The 14,876-nt window shown below is 44.0% G+C and overlaps 1 protein-coding gene across 1 annotated transcript in view; it reads right to left on the bottom strand.

Moving 5' to 3' along the window:
- LOC132513581 (collagen alpha-6(IV) chain-like) overlaps positions 1-14,876 on the bottom strand; it is a 282,635-nt gene that overhangs the window by 40,554 nt on the left and 227,205 nt on the right. Inside the window, exons 8-16 of the mRNA XM_060138057.1 lie at positions 14,372-14,407; positions 11,852-11,914; positions 11,002-11,037; positions 10,781-10,822; positions 9,761-9,853; positions 8,436-8,489; positions 1,898-1,957; positions 594-638; positions 53-106 (exon numbers count right to left, since the gene is read on the bottom strand). Coding sequence (XP_059994040.1) covers positions 53-106; positions 594-638; positions 1,898-1,957; positions 8,436-8,489; positions 9,761-9,853; positions 10,781-10,822; positions 11,002-11,037; positions 11,852-11,914; positions 14,372-14,407 — 483 coding nt within the window. The remainder of the gene's footprint in view (positions 1-52; positions 107-593; positions 639-1,897; positions 1,958-8,435; positions 8,490-9,760; positions 9,854-10,780; positions 10,823-11,001; positions 11,038-11,851; positions 11,915-14,371; positions 14,408-14,876) is intronic.

Here is a 14,876-nt window from a genome sequence, read left to right as displayed (position 1 = left end):
CTTCACCCTTCCATCTCCTCAATCCTGGATTTTCACTTCCTAAAAACATTACCTTAATTCCTGGGAATCCATTAAGCCCGGGGAAACCTGAAGACCCCTTCTTGCCCTGTGACAGAAACATAGTTACAACTGAATTGAATGTCTAAGAGCACAAGAGGGGCTGGTTTTTGGATTAGGCCAGGGCAAATGGCACAGGGATTTTGGCCGGCATTCCAGGATATATATGGATCATACCTGACTCTGGAAGCCGTAAAATGTTCCAGAAGGCAATATGGTGCTTAGGTAGCCAACTTGCATGTTAGGAGGTACAAGGGCCACAAGGCTAGAGACGAATACAAGCAGGCTGGCTTTGCTAGGCCCTGATAACATGTTAAAGGAGTACTACTTCATCATAGGACTGAACACTGGACACTCATCTTCTTGGGTAAAAACAAAAGAAGTGAGTGGCTGAGATTCTATCAAACAAAGAGAGGTGGACAATTTGAAACGTAAGCAGCGTTTCCCTTTGCATTGATGGTCATGTTAAGTAAAGCAAGAGGGCCTTCTGATTTGGATTTTATACACTGAGGCTTTAATGATATTAACCAAAATACCTGACTCCCTGGAGGGCCTTGGACTCCTTCTAAACCCGTGGGACCCTGTAAAGAGAATAGAGGTACCTTAGAAAGATTAATAGCCCATACTAGACAAAGCAACTAGACTTACATAACAAAGCTCTCCAACTGAGATCAGGATTTAGCAGCTCCTAAAACCAGGTAAGAGAATGTTCCTAGACGTGCCTTAATGACTTCTTTCTAAGCACTAATCCATCAGGCTGAATAGGCACACAGGGAAATTTTAAAGAGCTAAATAAATGGAAACATTTTAAGTACTATGTGGAATTGGGTAGAAGGGCTGGGTGGTATTATACTTAGTCTGCATTAGTTCCAAGTCATGAGATTTTTAAATAGATTGTGGGAGGGCCTCTTGTCTCTCTCCCCCAATGCATTTTTTGTTGGTGATTTTGTGTTTTCAAGACAGGGGAGTAGAGGAAAGTGGAGAAAGAAATGGCAGGGTAATGGATGAACATTGCAGAATACTCAAAAGACTCTTGACAAACTTCATGACCAAGCTAAAAAGACAATTAATTCTCTGAAGTGTTGCTTCTTTAAGGCTAAGGTTGGCCAATTACTAACAACGTAAGACCTAAGTGCCTGAAGCTAGGAATCAGAGAGGCTAACAGTTATTTCTCCACTTGAAGTGAGATTATTATTGGAAACTGTTGACTCCAAACATTACTCACTATGTTCTAGAACTTCCCAGGTTTGTTTCTGTCCTATAAAAATTGCACTTGGTCCTCTTTCTTCCATTCCTGCAAACTGCCCCTACCCCACCTTCCCTCAGGATAGAATGGAATGAAAGTAAGACATGTCATTCTTTAGCCCAGAAGATAATTATAGTTGAGGACAAGGAGAGTAAACGGGCTGAGGAACCACCTGGTGTAGGGAGTACAGTAAGTCCCCTACATGCGAACGAGTTCCATTCCAAGAGTGCATTTGTAAGTCCCGTTTGTTCGTAAGTCCAACAAAGTTAGCCTAGATACCCAACTAACACAATTGGCTATATAGTACTGTACTGTAATAGGTTTATAATACGTTTGCATCTTTGAAAGGTTCACAACTTGAAGGTTCGTATGTAAGGGACTTACTGTACCTCATTCCTTATTCAAAGGAGCCACTAAGTCAAGGGAATGTGGCAGAAGGGAGAGGAAGAGGTCTTAGGGACCTGCCCGAGGGTTGAGAAAGAGAAACAAGAGAAGCTTAGGAGGCCATCAAGTTACATAACAGAGATGCAAACGGAAAACAAAAGGGACCGGGTGACTTGACAGATCCAGGCAAGCAAAATTCCAGGTTCGTACCCTAGGTCCCGGCAAACCAGGGATTCCCTTTTCTCCTTTTTCTCCAGCAATTCCAAAACCCTAAAGGAAAAAGAGACCACAGATTATAACATTCATTTCCTCACAGGTCTCCTGGCTCCATCCAAAGCAAGGTGGTAATTTCCAATCAGCTCCACTGTCCCACTGGGGAAGCTCAACCATGCTGAGCGTCTCGTCACCGCCTGAGAAACACATAGGCCTTGAAGATAATTTGAACCATTCATTAAAGGCTTCTTTTTGGTTCTAGAAGTAATGTCTTCTCCCCAGAAAACTATTACAAGTATTTATGGAAACACGAACTAACAGCATAGAAATAATGACAGATCTAACCTCATTGATTTTACAGATGCGGAAACTAACACTCAGAAGGGCCAAGCATCTTGCATGGGTTAGAGAGTCAATGAGACAGTCAGGGCGTTAGCTTCCATTCCAGGGCCCTTTCCAAGAGAACAGGCTGCTTCCCACCATCTAGGAGCTTGGGTCAAAGATGACCCACAAATGGAGAATTGTGTTAATCCTTGGGGATCGATGCTAGAAGAGCTTTTGCCCTTTGGAGACATGATGACTGCAACATCCTCTTCAGTGGGAAGGAGTGGTTCTATCTAGGCGTGATCTAGAACTGTGCAGGCTTTAGGAACACTCTCAAAGGGACTGCAAGATGGTCACCAACCCCTCTTGTCCTGCTCACAGAAGGTGAGGGCTTGCAGCCACGGACATGACTTGGGGATTCTCTAGGAATAAGCAGAAATCCAAAAAGCAGAGTGAATGAGAGAGCTTCCTCCCCTCTGGGTCCAGGGCAAGCACATTCTGGGCCCCCGAGATACAGAAGAATTCATTACTAGAGTGGATAAAGTCTTTCATGGCAAATGTAATCGAGGTCACTTTGTCGTTACTGTTTAAAATGGGACTTCCTGGAGCACGGATGTTGGCAGATAGCATTTAGGCCTATTATGAGAGTAAAGGAGGCAGTGAAGTTCTCTCAGACGTAAGCTTGTGAAAGACACTAAATGTTATGGCACACCTCCTGTTGTCCTCTTGATGTGACCTGGCTCAGCTAATTATAAAGGCACTGCTCCAATCCCATTTGTAGTTTTTTTTTTCTTCCTCTTTCATACTCAGAGCATTCCCGTGGGTACAGTTGGCTGAATAGCCCTTAGTTTTCTAGGCCCAAGTTTTTACTTTCTTTTGTTTTTAAAACGTGAGTTGTTTTTACTGTCGTTGTTGTTGAGGAGGGCAGTGTACGTCTGTGAAGGGTCCAACTCAAAGCAGCCTTTGGCTCCTACTTGCCTTCCCTCTTTGCTACATCCACAGTTAGGAGTCAAATTGCTCAGACCTCATGCTGAATAGGGTTTCTATTTGAAAGGCCTGTGTGTCAAACTGAATGCAAACTTAGTTCTGCAGCTCAAATTGGAAACCAAGGCATGCTGCCCCCTGGTGGCATGTATCTATTGGCGGCTGAAGTCAAACACTTCACGGAGCCTTCCCTGGCCTGTGCACAGAAGCTACGGCAGCCCACGCTGCCCCAAACTCTTCAAGCCCTAAGCCAGGTTCCGGATGAAAGTCTGTGAGAGAAGGTCTGTATCACATTCACTTCTGTCTCCTCCAAGGCATGTTACTGTAGCCTGACACATACAAGGTGGTCCAATACATACTTGTTGAATTAAATGGAACAGTGTGACCAAGGGAAAAAAACTGTTCAAAAGTGTGAGGAAAAGAATGTCCAGGTACCATCTCACAGCCTCCACCTATCTTTACCACAGTTGTAAAGACAAGGGGCCCTTGTCCTTCTTCTCCGGAAAGCAGAAAGAGCCTCTGGACTCTTGCTTTCTCAGAGAGAGGGTGTGAGAGGTTGAGCTACAAGGTGAGCAAAAAAAACATATACAAAGTTTAAAAAGGAAAAAAAATGTTAAAAAGCAATTTGTGTGTCGGGGTTAGAGCCAATAAAACATAAATGACTTGGCAAGATATTGGGCTGTAGGCTCAGCTTGTCTCCCAGCACAGGGAGGCCCTGTACGAGGCCCTGCTGAACAAGCTGTTCTAGCAAGATGTCTTGGGCCCCGGCCCCGGCCCAGTCAGTCGCCATCATGAGCTGACCAGCACCCACTGCTCCCTCATCCCTTCTCACCCACGGTCAGGAACACCTCATCAGAGCCTAGCTTAGCTGTTTACAGGCCTGCTCTCTAGGGCCCTGGTCTCCTGGTATTTTGGGTTCATGGGTGTTAGCGGCTCTGCAAAAACTCAACTTCAGTCACGTGGCTGGGAGTCGGGGCGGACGGCAGGGTGAAGAGGGGGGTGTGAGAAAAAGGCAAGCTGCAGACAGTAGGCTGGAACCAGGGGGCGTCAGGCCCCGCTGTGGAGTGAAAGACACTCTGGCCCTGGGTCCTCAGAGGCCTGCTGGCCCGAGAGGCAGGCTGCCAGCACGGTGGTCACCCTCTCCGCCTGAGCTCCTCGCCCGGCCCCAGTGAGGGCGGTGGAGAGGGGCGAGGCCCACCTGCACAAGGAGGGCAGGAAGGCAGGAGGGAGGCTGAAGCCTGAAAAGGGGGACGGAGGCCATGGGGGAGGGGCGGGGAATGAGCATACTGTGGGGTCACATTTTGGAGGCTGAACTGCAGCGATCGGTTTGGCTTGGCACTGCGAGGGCGACTTGAGAGGTTAGGAAAGTCGGTCTCCTTGTCAACTCTGACCCTGTCACACTGCTGCTACTGCCCCTCAGGGCACCGGGTTGCGGTGGGGGTGGGGGTGGGGCGGAGGGGAGGGCTTAGCTTAAGTCTGTCAAGATGGGGCTCCTCCTCCGAAGGACCTACCTGAAGTGCCTGGAAAGCCTGGTGCTCAGCAGAAAGAGAACTCCCGCCTGTCCAGTAGTTGCCTCAGATCCACTCAATAGGTACCTCAGGATTCACCGCTTTCTTCCCTTCTCTCTCCCATCATCTGCCCTGTTGCCTTACCCTGCGTTTGCTGGTGCCTTGGAGGGCACAGAGGTATATGACACTCTCTGACAGTCTCCACGGGACCATCTGTGGCCTACACATGAGTGTGCTGCTGGGACAATGTCATGAAATGTGTGAAGCTGGGGCTGAGCCAGAAAAGCAAGGATGCTGGGTCACTGCAGAAGGGGCAAGGGAAAGAAAGTGAGGTCTAAATCTCTCAGGTTGGCCACTTGTCAGCAGCCCCTGCAAAGATCTGGACTAGGATGGAAAGAAAACAAATGGTTGAAGGGAACATTTCAGATTCCCCAGAGATTTGCACCCTCAGCGCTGCCTTGTTTCTCAGTGAGTGTGGATAATTGAAAGCCAACGTGAGGGCTTTGGATTTGAGAAGTGTGTTTCCTCTGAAAAGCCCAGAGCATCTCAAACACGTCACCACCTTTCTTCTTACAACTATTCTGGCAGAAGTCACAGAAGTTACCTGTAGATGTTCCCATTAAGCAGATAGAGATATCAGCAGCAAAGGAGTTATAGGATTTGGCCAGGGTTGCATGTGGAATCCACACCAAAGTGGCCTGAGAACTCTGGTTTCTTGATTCCCACTCTCTGAAAAGATGCTGTACCATATAAAGGAAGCTTTTTTTTCCACCTTGGATGTCTTTACAATCAACTGGGGTTTCTATTTGTCAGGGCACACTGTGAAACACTGGAAACGCTGAGCTTGAAACGGTATTGCAGTTTACCACTGTGCATTGCTGTCAGTCAGTGTGTCTTTCTTTCACAGGGCAGAAGGGAACGGGTGAAATTGCAGAAGGGGAAATCCTCTGACGTAGAACAGGGAAGGGAATGGTAAGGAGGGAGGGAGCGTGAGCCAGTGAACTGCAAAGCACCAGAGATCACGCAATCCACAACCACCATGACAAGAATGAACTGAACAGTAGGGGGCAGTATGGTATGAGGAAAAAGCCTGGAGTTGGCTAGTATTCAAGAAAACTGAATTTCAGTCTCAGCTCTGCTAATAACTTGCTGAGTGACTCTGGACAAGCCTCTTTACCCGTTCAGGCCATGGTTTCCTCATCAGTCAGGGATATAAACCCAGCCCACCTTGCTTACATCATAGGGATGATAAGACGTGACTAGAATTTATGTGAAATGCTCACAAAGAAAGGTGCAGGCTTTATTCCCCAGCCCACTTGCAAAGTACTCTATGTCTGTGCTGTCCAATCGAAAGATAATGTGAACTACTATGTTATTTTAAATTTTCTAGTAGCTTCATTAAAAAAGTAAAACAAATAGGTGAGGTTAATTTAACAACATTTTATTTAACCAAACACATCATAAATACTGTCATTTCAACACTGACGTAAAAATTGTTAATGAGATAATTTAGATTATTTCCCTCACACCTAGGTTTGGAAATCTGGTGTGTATTTTACACTTACAGCACATCTCATCTCAGACTAGCCACATTTCAAAGGATTGGTAGCTGTTATGTGGCTAGTGGTCATCATATTGGACAGCACAGATTTATACTTTGTAAAGAAACCTGATGAACATTGTGAGTTGGGCCTCAAAATAGTAGATATGACCATTGCCACATGACATATATACAGAGAGGTTCAGATACTTGAAGGCCCAGAGCTGGGGCTGAGGCTGAAGTCCAGGTGTCCCGTCTCCAACATGAATATTCTTTCCCTTTATGATTCATTAGATACTGAGCTGATTAAAATCAAGGCCATCGAATAGATGGTTCTCTGTTGCCCCTGTGTCTCTATGGAGTAGTAGGGATCACTGTGGAAGTAATCTGTGCCACTGGCTCTACTGGCTGTGTTTTCCGGCCACCTGGAGAGACCCAAAGTGTTTCAAAGAACTGCAGGGAAGCACCGGAGTCATCTCTCCCCACTTTGCCAGCAAGCCGGGGGCAGGCCTAGTCATCTTTGATTCATCCATTTCCCTCCTGACCCCTACACCCAATCCATGGAAATCTCATCAGCTCCTTCAAAACATATCTTGTAGTTTAAGAGATATATCAACCAAATGTAATCTGTGGGCGTCATTGGGATTCTGATTCAAAACCAGGTAATTATAAAAAAATATATTTATGAGACAATCATAAACCTGAATTCTGACTTAACAGATATTGTCATTTCTGATAATTAATTAGTGGTGATGAAATCATCATTATGTTTTTAAAAAGTCCTTATCTCTTAGAAATACTGAGGTATTTGTAATGAAATGCTACATCTGTTGTTGGCTTCAGATTGGCCGTGAGTTGCTGATTATTGACGCTAGGTGATGGGTACACAGGGGGACCATTATGCCACTCTCCCTACTTGGTATGTGTTTGAAATGTTCTGTAACAAAAATTTAAAACTTTTTACATTTTGAATCCATGTACTTCTCTCCATTTCCACTGCCATCATCCTAGTCCAAGCCACCACCACTCCTCACCAGGATTGTTGCAGTAGCCTCTGTTTGCTGCCTTCCCCTCCCCCCATCCTCCATAACCCAGCCCCCCAACTCCCACTACCACCAGAGAGATCTTAAAAATACAAGTCAGGGCCTTCCAATGGCTTCCCATTACATTTAACATAAAAGCCACATTTGACCTACAAAGGTCTCCATGATATGGCTCCTGCCTCTCTGCCTGGTTCTTGGCCTTGCTCACTCTTCTCCACCCGCTCACCTTCTTGCTGTTCCTCTAAAGCACTGAGCTTGTTCCAACCTCAGGGTGTTGACACTTATGGTTCCCTTGGCCAGACACACTCTTCCCGACCTTCCACATGACTCGCTCCCTCATAATAAGCGATCCCTCAGAGAGGCCCTTCTTGACCACTCCGTCCAAAGGTGCCCATCCCATTACCCATCCACACTCCAACACTTTTACCCTTTTTTTGTCTTCTGTGTATCACTTACCAATATATGAACTTGTTCTCCTTCATTTGTTTACTTGTTGATTCTCTCCCCTCCCTCATCCCCCCCAATTAGAATGTACTTTCCTCAAGGACAGGGACTTTTCCTTATCTGACTGTTAGTTGCTGTTGCAGCCTTAGAGTCCAACAGAAGGCCTGGCAACTAGGGGCCCTCAAAAAAGTATTTGTTGGGTGAAAGAATCTAAGATACAAGGGCACATAGGAAAGTGAAAATAGGATCACTAACAGTAACTACCATTTACTCAACAATTGATACGTGCCAGGCATTTATTAAGCCCTTTTCATGCATATTATCTCATTTAATTCTCATAAGCACCCCATTATTATCCCTTTTTTGGTAGGTTAGGAAACTGAGGCTCAGAAAAGTTAAGAAACCTGTCCAAGGTTACATAGCTAGAAACTGCTGAAATCAGAAGTCAAACCTAGGTCTGTTTTAACTCTAGAGCTTGAGATTATAACCTCTAAGCTATATAGTCTCATAAAGAACCTAATGTCCCCATGGGTTTGAGAAACAAGACATTTCCTTAAATGCCTTCTAACAATGAAGATGGTGAAATTCTCTACAATAACCATAGGAAGGAGGTCCTCCTGTTAGCTTTCTATTGGTATAGCTTTTGTCCAATCAGATCCTTGAATACATGTTGACCAAATAGGGAGACTTACCGGGAGACCTGGAGGACCACTTATTCCTGGGAAGCCCTGAAGCCCTGGTTCGCCCTGGAAAATCAACCAAAGCTTAGTGAGTAGCAGCAGGAAGCAGTGAACATAAAGGAGATAGTTCCCTTGAGTTACTTGGGCTGGGCAGTGGGAAACCATAGGGTATCCCAATTGGGACACCAGAGGCTGGTGCAGATTGCCTAGTCTCCACAACTAGTAACTACACCAGGATGTCTTAGTTTACGGAGCCCTTAGTAGTGTGGAAAGGACCAAAGTCCATGACAGGCAAAGAAAACTATCCAAAACAGAGTCTCAAATGCTCAGGCTAATTGGGAGATAGAAAAGATGATCATCTGCTTTCTTTCTAGTGGAAGAAGCTGTTCAGTGCGATTTCCTCTAGCAAATTACTGGCTGCAAAGACACCAATGGTTTTGGGAAAAGAGTAACAATTACAGTTTGCAAAGGGAAACATAATACTCTAATCTCTTTCCTTGATATGCTAATTTATCTATAAGTGCCATGAAAGGGCTCCCTAAGGTTTGGGAATGATTAGGGAGGCAGGCAATTTTTCATATGCTCCCAAACTGTTCCCAACTCAATAATTACTTCCTGTCAACCTGGAGAAGGCCTGGAGCTGTTGCTTCCACAAAGACAGAATTAAAGAAATGGGACTAAACACCTTCCCCTGCCTGGGTCCCTTGACCACAGGTGCAGGATCACAAAACTTAAGGAATCCCCAGGAAGGAAGGGAAGTCAGGTTATTGAAAGATATCTGCACACCTTAACAGCAAACAGTCATTCAAATACAACCACGTGTACATTCATATCAAAATACAGATTATAAAATATCTCGGTTAAACAGGTCTACAGCTTCAGCCTTGGTAGTTCAGATCAGGCAAATTAGGGCATCTACTGCCACTTGGTGACAGTATACACTATTTGCAGGGTCATCTTCTGAGGGCAAATAGTTTCTTTAAGCAGATAACTTGAAAGCAACCATTATACCCTATTGCTCTGTCACAGTGCTTTGGGGACAACATAAGTATTGACAGGGTTGGTAGTTAGGAGGAAAAAAACCCAACTATTCAATGTTTGTTTTAAGTTATTCAGCATTTTGATAACTGAATCTGCAAAACAAACACAGAAAATAGCACTTGAACGAATATTCAGAAACCCGGTTAAGCTCATATCCATATTACACAGAACCTCTATCCTTCCAGTATACTCTGGTTATTAGAGTTGAACTCTGGTATTAATAGTATTATTATTATTATTATCTGGTATTATTATTATTATCTGGTATTAACGTCTTGTTCTCAAATGTTCACTACCTTGGATCCTTTCTTCCCTTTGGGAAATCCCATGAATTCCAGTTCCCCAGTGGATGGTGGGGGTCCTGCAGGGCCAGGCAGGCCAACATCCCCCTGTAAGATCAAAGGAAACATTAAGCAAGGCAGACACCACACAGATATTTCTCCGGAGGGTAGGTTTGTCCTCAGGATGTAATTCACAAATCAACTGTCCATGACTTTAGCCTCTTCACCCTCACCCTTGCATCAATGAGGAAACAAAGCTACCAGTCTCAAGGGGTGAAAAGAATTATAAGCCTGACCAGATGCATTTTGTACCAGCACTGCAGAGGGAGGAAACAAGATGGATGAAAGTAAATGGCAGGTTCACGGTTGCCATGGTCATGCATGAAAGGGTGTTTAGAAGAAAGCAAAAAAGGATTTGAGCAAGGTAAATGGCTACCTCTTGGCAATAGTGATCAGACTCTAATTGGTCCAATCGTTGCCAAGAGCACAAGCAGAGGCAGTGAAGTCCGTGTTGGAACACTGAAGACTGGATTTGCTCCTTGAAGACAGTGCAATCTACAAGAGGCAGCCACCAAGGATGGGGAGGGCAAGCTCCCAGTCTCCCTTGAGGCTCCTAAATCACTATACAGTTTGTATAGAGGGAAATAGGAGAATGAGGGAAGGGAAATAAAAGGGAATGATGAGAGAGGGTTAAGAAGGAGAGATAGAAGAGATAGAGGAGGAGGAGGAGGAGGAGGAGGAAGGATGGAGAGAAGAGAAGCAGAGAAAAGGAAAGAGAAGGTGACACAATATAATACAAATCAGCAGGGAAACACCCAGGTGGAAGGAAGAGAAAATATATCTCAAGAGCGTATGTTTGTAAGACATGTACATTTCACAGGTAGGAAGCAGGAAGACTACAATATTTTGAAGGAAAAAGACTACAGTAGCCTAGGCGTGCACATGCAGCCCTATCACAAGCAGGCGTATGTGTGCAGCTAGACACATTTCTAGGAGCACATGGACTGCAGAGCGTATGTTCCAAAATTTACTTACCTTGACTCCTTTCTCTCCTTGGAAACCTAACCCCATATTCCCCTGAGGCACAGGGGTGTAGGGAGGAAAAACAAAATCAATTACTAAACAACCTCCAGGAACTTAAATTGGAATGCAGTCTTTTTTACCAGAAAGTATGTTTAACCAGACCAGAATATCTCTGGGGAAACTAGAGTACTTAGCGGTAGGAGGTCAAATGCCCCAAGACAAAGTATACTTACATCAGGACCAGGGAAACCAGGGGGGCCTGGAGGACCCTAGATTTAAAATGAAAGGAAAGAGCGCTTTTTAGTTTCAGCCCCGAAGAATCTAGGCATGTTGAGAGTCACTGAAGATAAGTCCCCCACCCCCTTGGTGTGGTCTGGCTTTGGTGTAGCAGATTCTAGCTCCTTCTCCCTGGGTTCCTTTTTTTAAAATCGCCTTTGAAATTTCCCCAGTTGACCTGATAACCACATTCATGCTAAGGTAGTGAAGACTTCATGTGTCATTTTCCCCATTAGGCCAGCGCTTTTTAAATGATGACTTTTGGTGAAAGTAAAGCAAACTAATCAGTGGTGGTGGGATTTCACACATTGGAGAGAGAACAATCTGGGGATGTGGATTTCCCAGAACCACACAGATGACTGGCTATGCTCTTCCTATAGCCAGTGATGGGAAATAGGTAGGTGGGAAGAGCTCTCCAAGGTGAAGGATTGAGAAAGATTTTGAAGCTGCCTCTGTGCTCAGGGTGGGTGATAATGGTGTGATTAATTAGCAATGTCTGTCGTGGGTAAGGGGAGTGGAAGGTCACAATAAATGTGCCGGGTATTAGCCATCCTTGGGCTATACTTTAGGTTGAGCTAGACTAGGAGGCTTTGGAGGCACAGAGTGGATGGTCAGAGAGACTCTGGTAAAAGAAGATAACAAATAGCTCCTTACAAGAGCATGCTTCACTTTAACCTCCTAGAATGGAAGTTGCCTTTCTCTGCTAGGAGGGCCTACATTTTATGGGCTTACATTTACTTCACGACCTGGTAGGGAAAGCATTCACGTGAATGCTGTGAACACGTGGTAGATTTAGCTGGTTCTTACTTGCAATCCTGGTGGTCCTATGGGTCCCACAGCTCCTGGAGATCCGGGTGCTCCTTGTGGGCCCTAGAGAGGCATGTTTTTATCAAGGTCAAAAAAGTATGGCAGTTTCTCAAAAAAAATATATCCACAAGAATTGCACAAGAATGTTCATAGCAACTTTATTCATGAGAGTTAAAAACTGAGAAAACACGATGGCCCAAAACCTATGGGATGCAGCAAAAGCAGTTCTAAGAGGGAAGTTTATAGCAATACAATCCTACCTCAAGAAACAAGAAAAATCTCAAGTAAACAATCTAACCTTACACCTAAAGGAACTAGAGAAAGAAGAACAAACAAAACCCAAAGTTAGCAGAAGGAAAGAAATCATAAAGATCAGAGCAGAAATAAATGAAATAGAAACAAAGGAAACAATAGCATAGATCAGTAAAACTAAAAGCTGGTTCTTTGAGAAGATAAACAAAGTTGATAAACCATTAGCCAGACTCATCAAGAAAAAGAGGGAGAGGACTCAAATCAACCAAATTAGAAATGAAAAAGGAGAAGTAACAACTGACACTGCAGAAATACAAAGGATCACGCGAGATTACTACAAGCAACTATACGCCAATAAAATGGACAACCTGGAAGAAATGCACAACCTGCCAAGACTGAATGAGGAAGAAATAGAAAATGTATATATCTGTATCTATCTTAGATGTGTATGCACCTATTAGCAGAGCTTCAAAATACATGAAGCAAAGACTGATGGAACTGTAAGGAGAAATAGATTAAAAAATCAGTGAGGACAAAGAAGATCCATTAGGTCTGTTTATATTTTGTTTAGTTGTTCTATTAATTACTGAGGGAGGGATGAAATAGATAACTTCATGATTCTAGATGGAGATTTTAACATCTATACTCGCCCCAACCAGCTGAATACATAGTCTCTTCAAGTACATATGGAACATTCACCAAGATAGTTCCATAGGTTGGGCCATAAAATAAAACTGAACAAATATAAAAGCATTGAAATCATCCAGAATATGCTCTCTAACTGCAATAAAAATCAAACTAGAAATCAATAATATAAAGATATCTGGAAAGTCACAAATTTGGGGAAATTAAACGCCACAAGTCTCCATGGGTCAAAGAAAAAATCCGAAGGGAAACTAGAAAATATTTTGAAATGAATGATGACAATATTGAAAGCAAGAGAACGAAATCTGAAGAGAAAGATGGTATGGGAAAATGCATGGCCCTGTTAAAGCTGGGGAGCAGGAATAAGGTGATACGTGCTTAGGCAAGGGATGGAGAGGCTAAGTGAAGTTGAGACTTAGGAGGGAGAGAAAGTAGGGGTTCAAAGGTTCCCCAGGAATATATGAGAGTAGAACATTGCTCTGACAGTAACTAATAACCTGTGGTCTCCTTACTGACCACAAATCTCTTATCCAGCCAGGAACCCTCCCCCCTCCCCAAATCTAAGTGGTTTATTTATCATGTCTGTATATGCATACAAACACTGTACTTCTGGGGGCAGGGAAAGGCATCTCTAAGAGAAGTTATGCAGCAAATACACTGGATGTTATTCTACAGATTTAGTTAACACACCATCTAAGCCAATGCTGTTTCACTCTAGGAGACCTCTATGCCCTTGGTCCTCACTCATCCCTGTTTACATGTGCGCTTGCTCACACTACTCTCTCTGTTTAGAAAGCTTCCTCCCATTGCCAGCCAGCCTAAATGTCACCCACACTTTTCAGAGGCTACCTTCTCTTAGATATAAAGTTTCTCATGATGTAGCCTTAGGTGGACAGCATCTCTTTCTTGATGATGTCAGTGGAATCCTTACGCCACATTCCTACTAGTTTTTCACATCCTGGGGTGGGAGGTGGCTGTGTGTGTGTGCAGAGACCGTGTCTGAATTGTCTCAGGGATCACTCCTAGCCCTTTGCTCAGTATCTGTTCTGCTCAGTATCTGTTCTGGAATGGAAGAAGAAAGGAAGGAACCATGATACAGGAAAAGAGGAGAGAAGGGGCCTTTGTGAAGCCACTTCAAAGGAAAATGATGACAATGTGGAAAGTCAAGGAAAAACAAAGCTCTTATTAATACAACTCATGGCCTTTCATGGACTCACTCTTATTGAGTCCCTAAAAAAATTTCTACGTGGAATACCTTTTAAAGAAGAGTGTTTTGCTTCTTTTATTTTACCCACAGTACTCTGAACACACAGAAAACACTTAATAAATGCTTGCCGAATGCCAGGCAAAATTCTTTCCTAATACATCCCAGGGAGGATGCAGGTCCCTGGCCGAGAGGTCTGAAAGCCAGCCTGCCTTGTCACTGGAGGCAGACAGTCCATCCTCTCAGTACTTTCTCATTTGGCAAATGTCGATAGAGTGATCTATTCTACTTTACCTCTCTGGATTGTCCTTGAGAAGCTCTACAAAGACCTTCGAACACCGTAGAGAGGAATGAAAAGGGGTCGTTGGTACTGTTGACTAGAAAAACATTGGGAGCTCAACACATAGGTAACAACTTACAGTGATTCCATCCAGTCCGGGCAGCCCAGGCTCCCCCTGAGAAACAGACAAAGGCAGGACATTGAAGAGATGAATACATTAAGCTTGTGGTATTTCACAGATAACTGACCTAAGATGCAATAGGCATAAAAACGCATCACTGAAGCTTGGGCCTCCTCTGTCAAGGTCTTGTGTTTTAAATAATGCATGACTTGGAGAGATTCAACCATCTACTTTTTTTTTTTTCCTAAGAAAAATCTAGACTCTAGAAGAAAAATATTATAGCCTTGGTTGAACAGGAATTCATATTTTACTTGGATTAATTAATTTTCACCTTTGCTAGGAACTTATCAATTAGAAACTGCTTCTGCGGGCTGGTGATTTTCCTGCTCTTTCTGGAGGAAAGCAAAGCTACCTTCCAGTGTACCTTCATCCCCAGAGAATCTGTGCCCATATGTATACAACGCAAATCAGACATTTCAAGGGAGAATCAATAGAGCATGTAGTCTCTGATTACGTTTTAATT

This window comes from Lagenorhynchus albirostris, chromosome X, assembly GCF_949774975.1.
Source record: "Lagenorhynchus albirostris chromosome X, mLagAlb1.1, whole genome shotgun sequence".
Classification (NCBI taxonomy): Eukaryota; Metazoa; Chordata; class Mammalia; order Artiodactyla; family Delphinidae; genus Lagenorhynchus; species Lagenorhynchus albirostris.
This window is presented reverse-complemented; position numbering and strand designations above follow the sequence as displayed.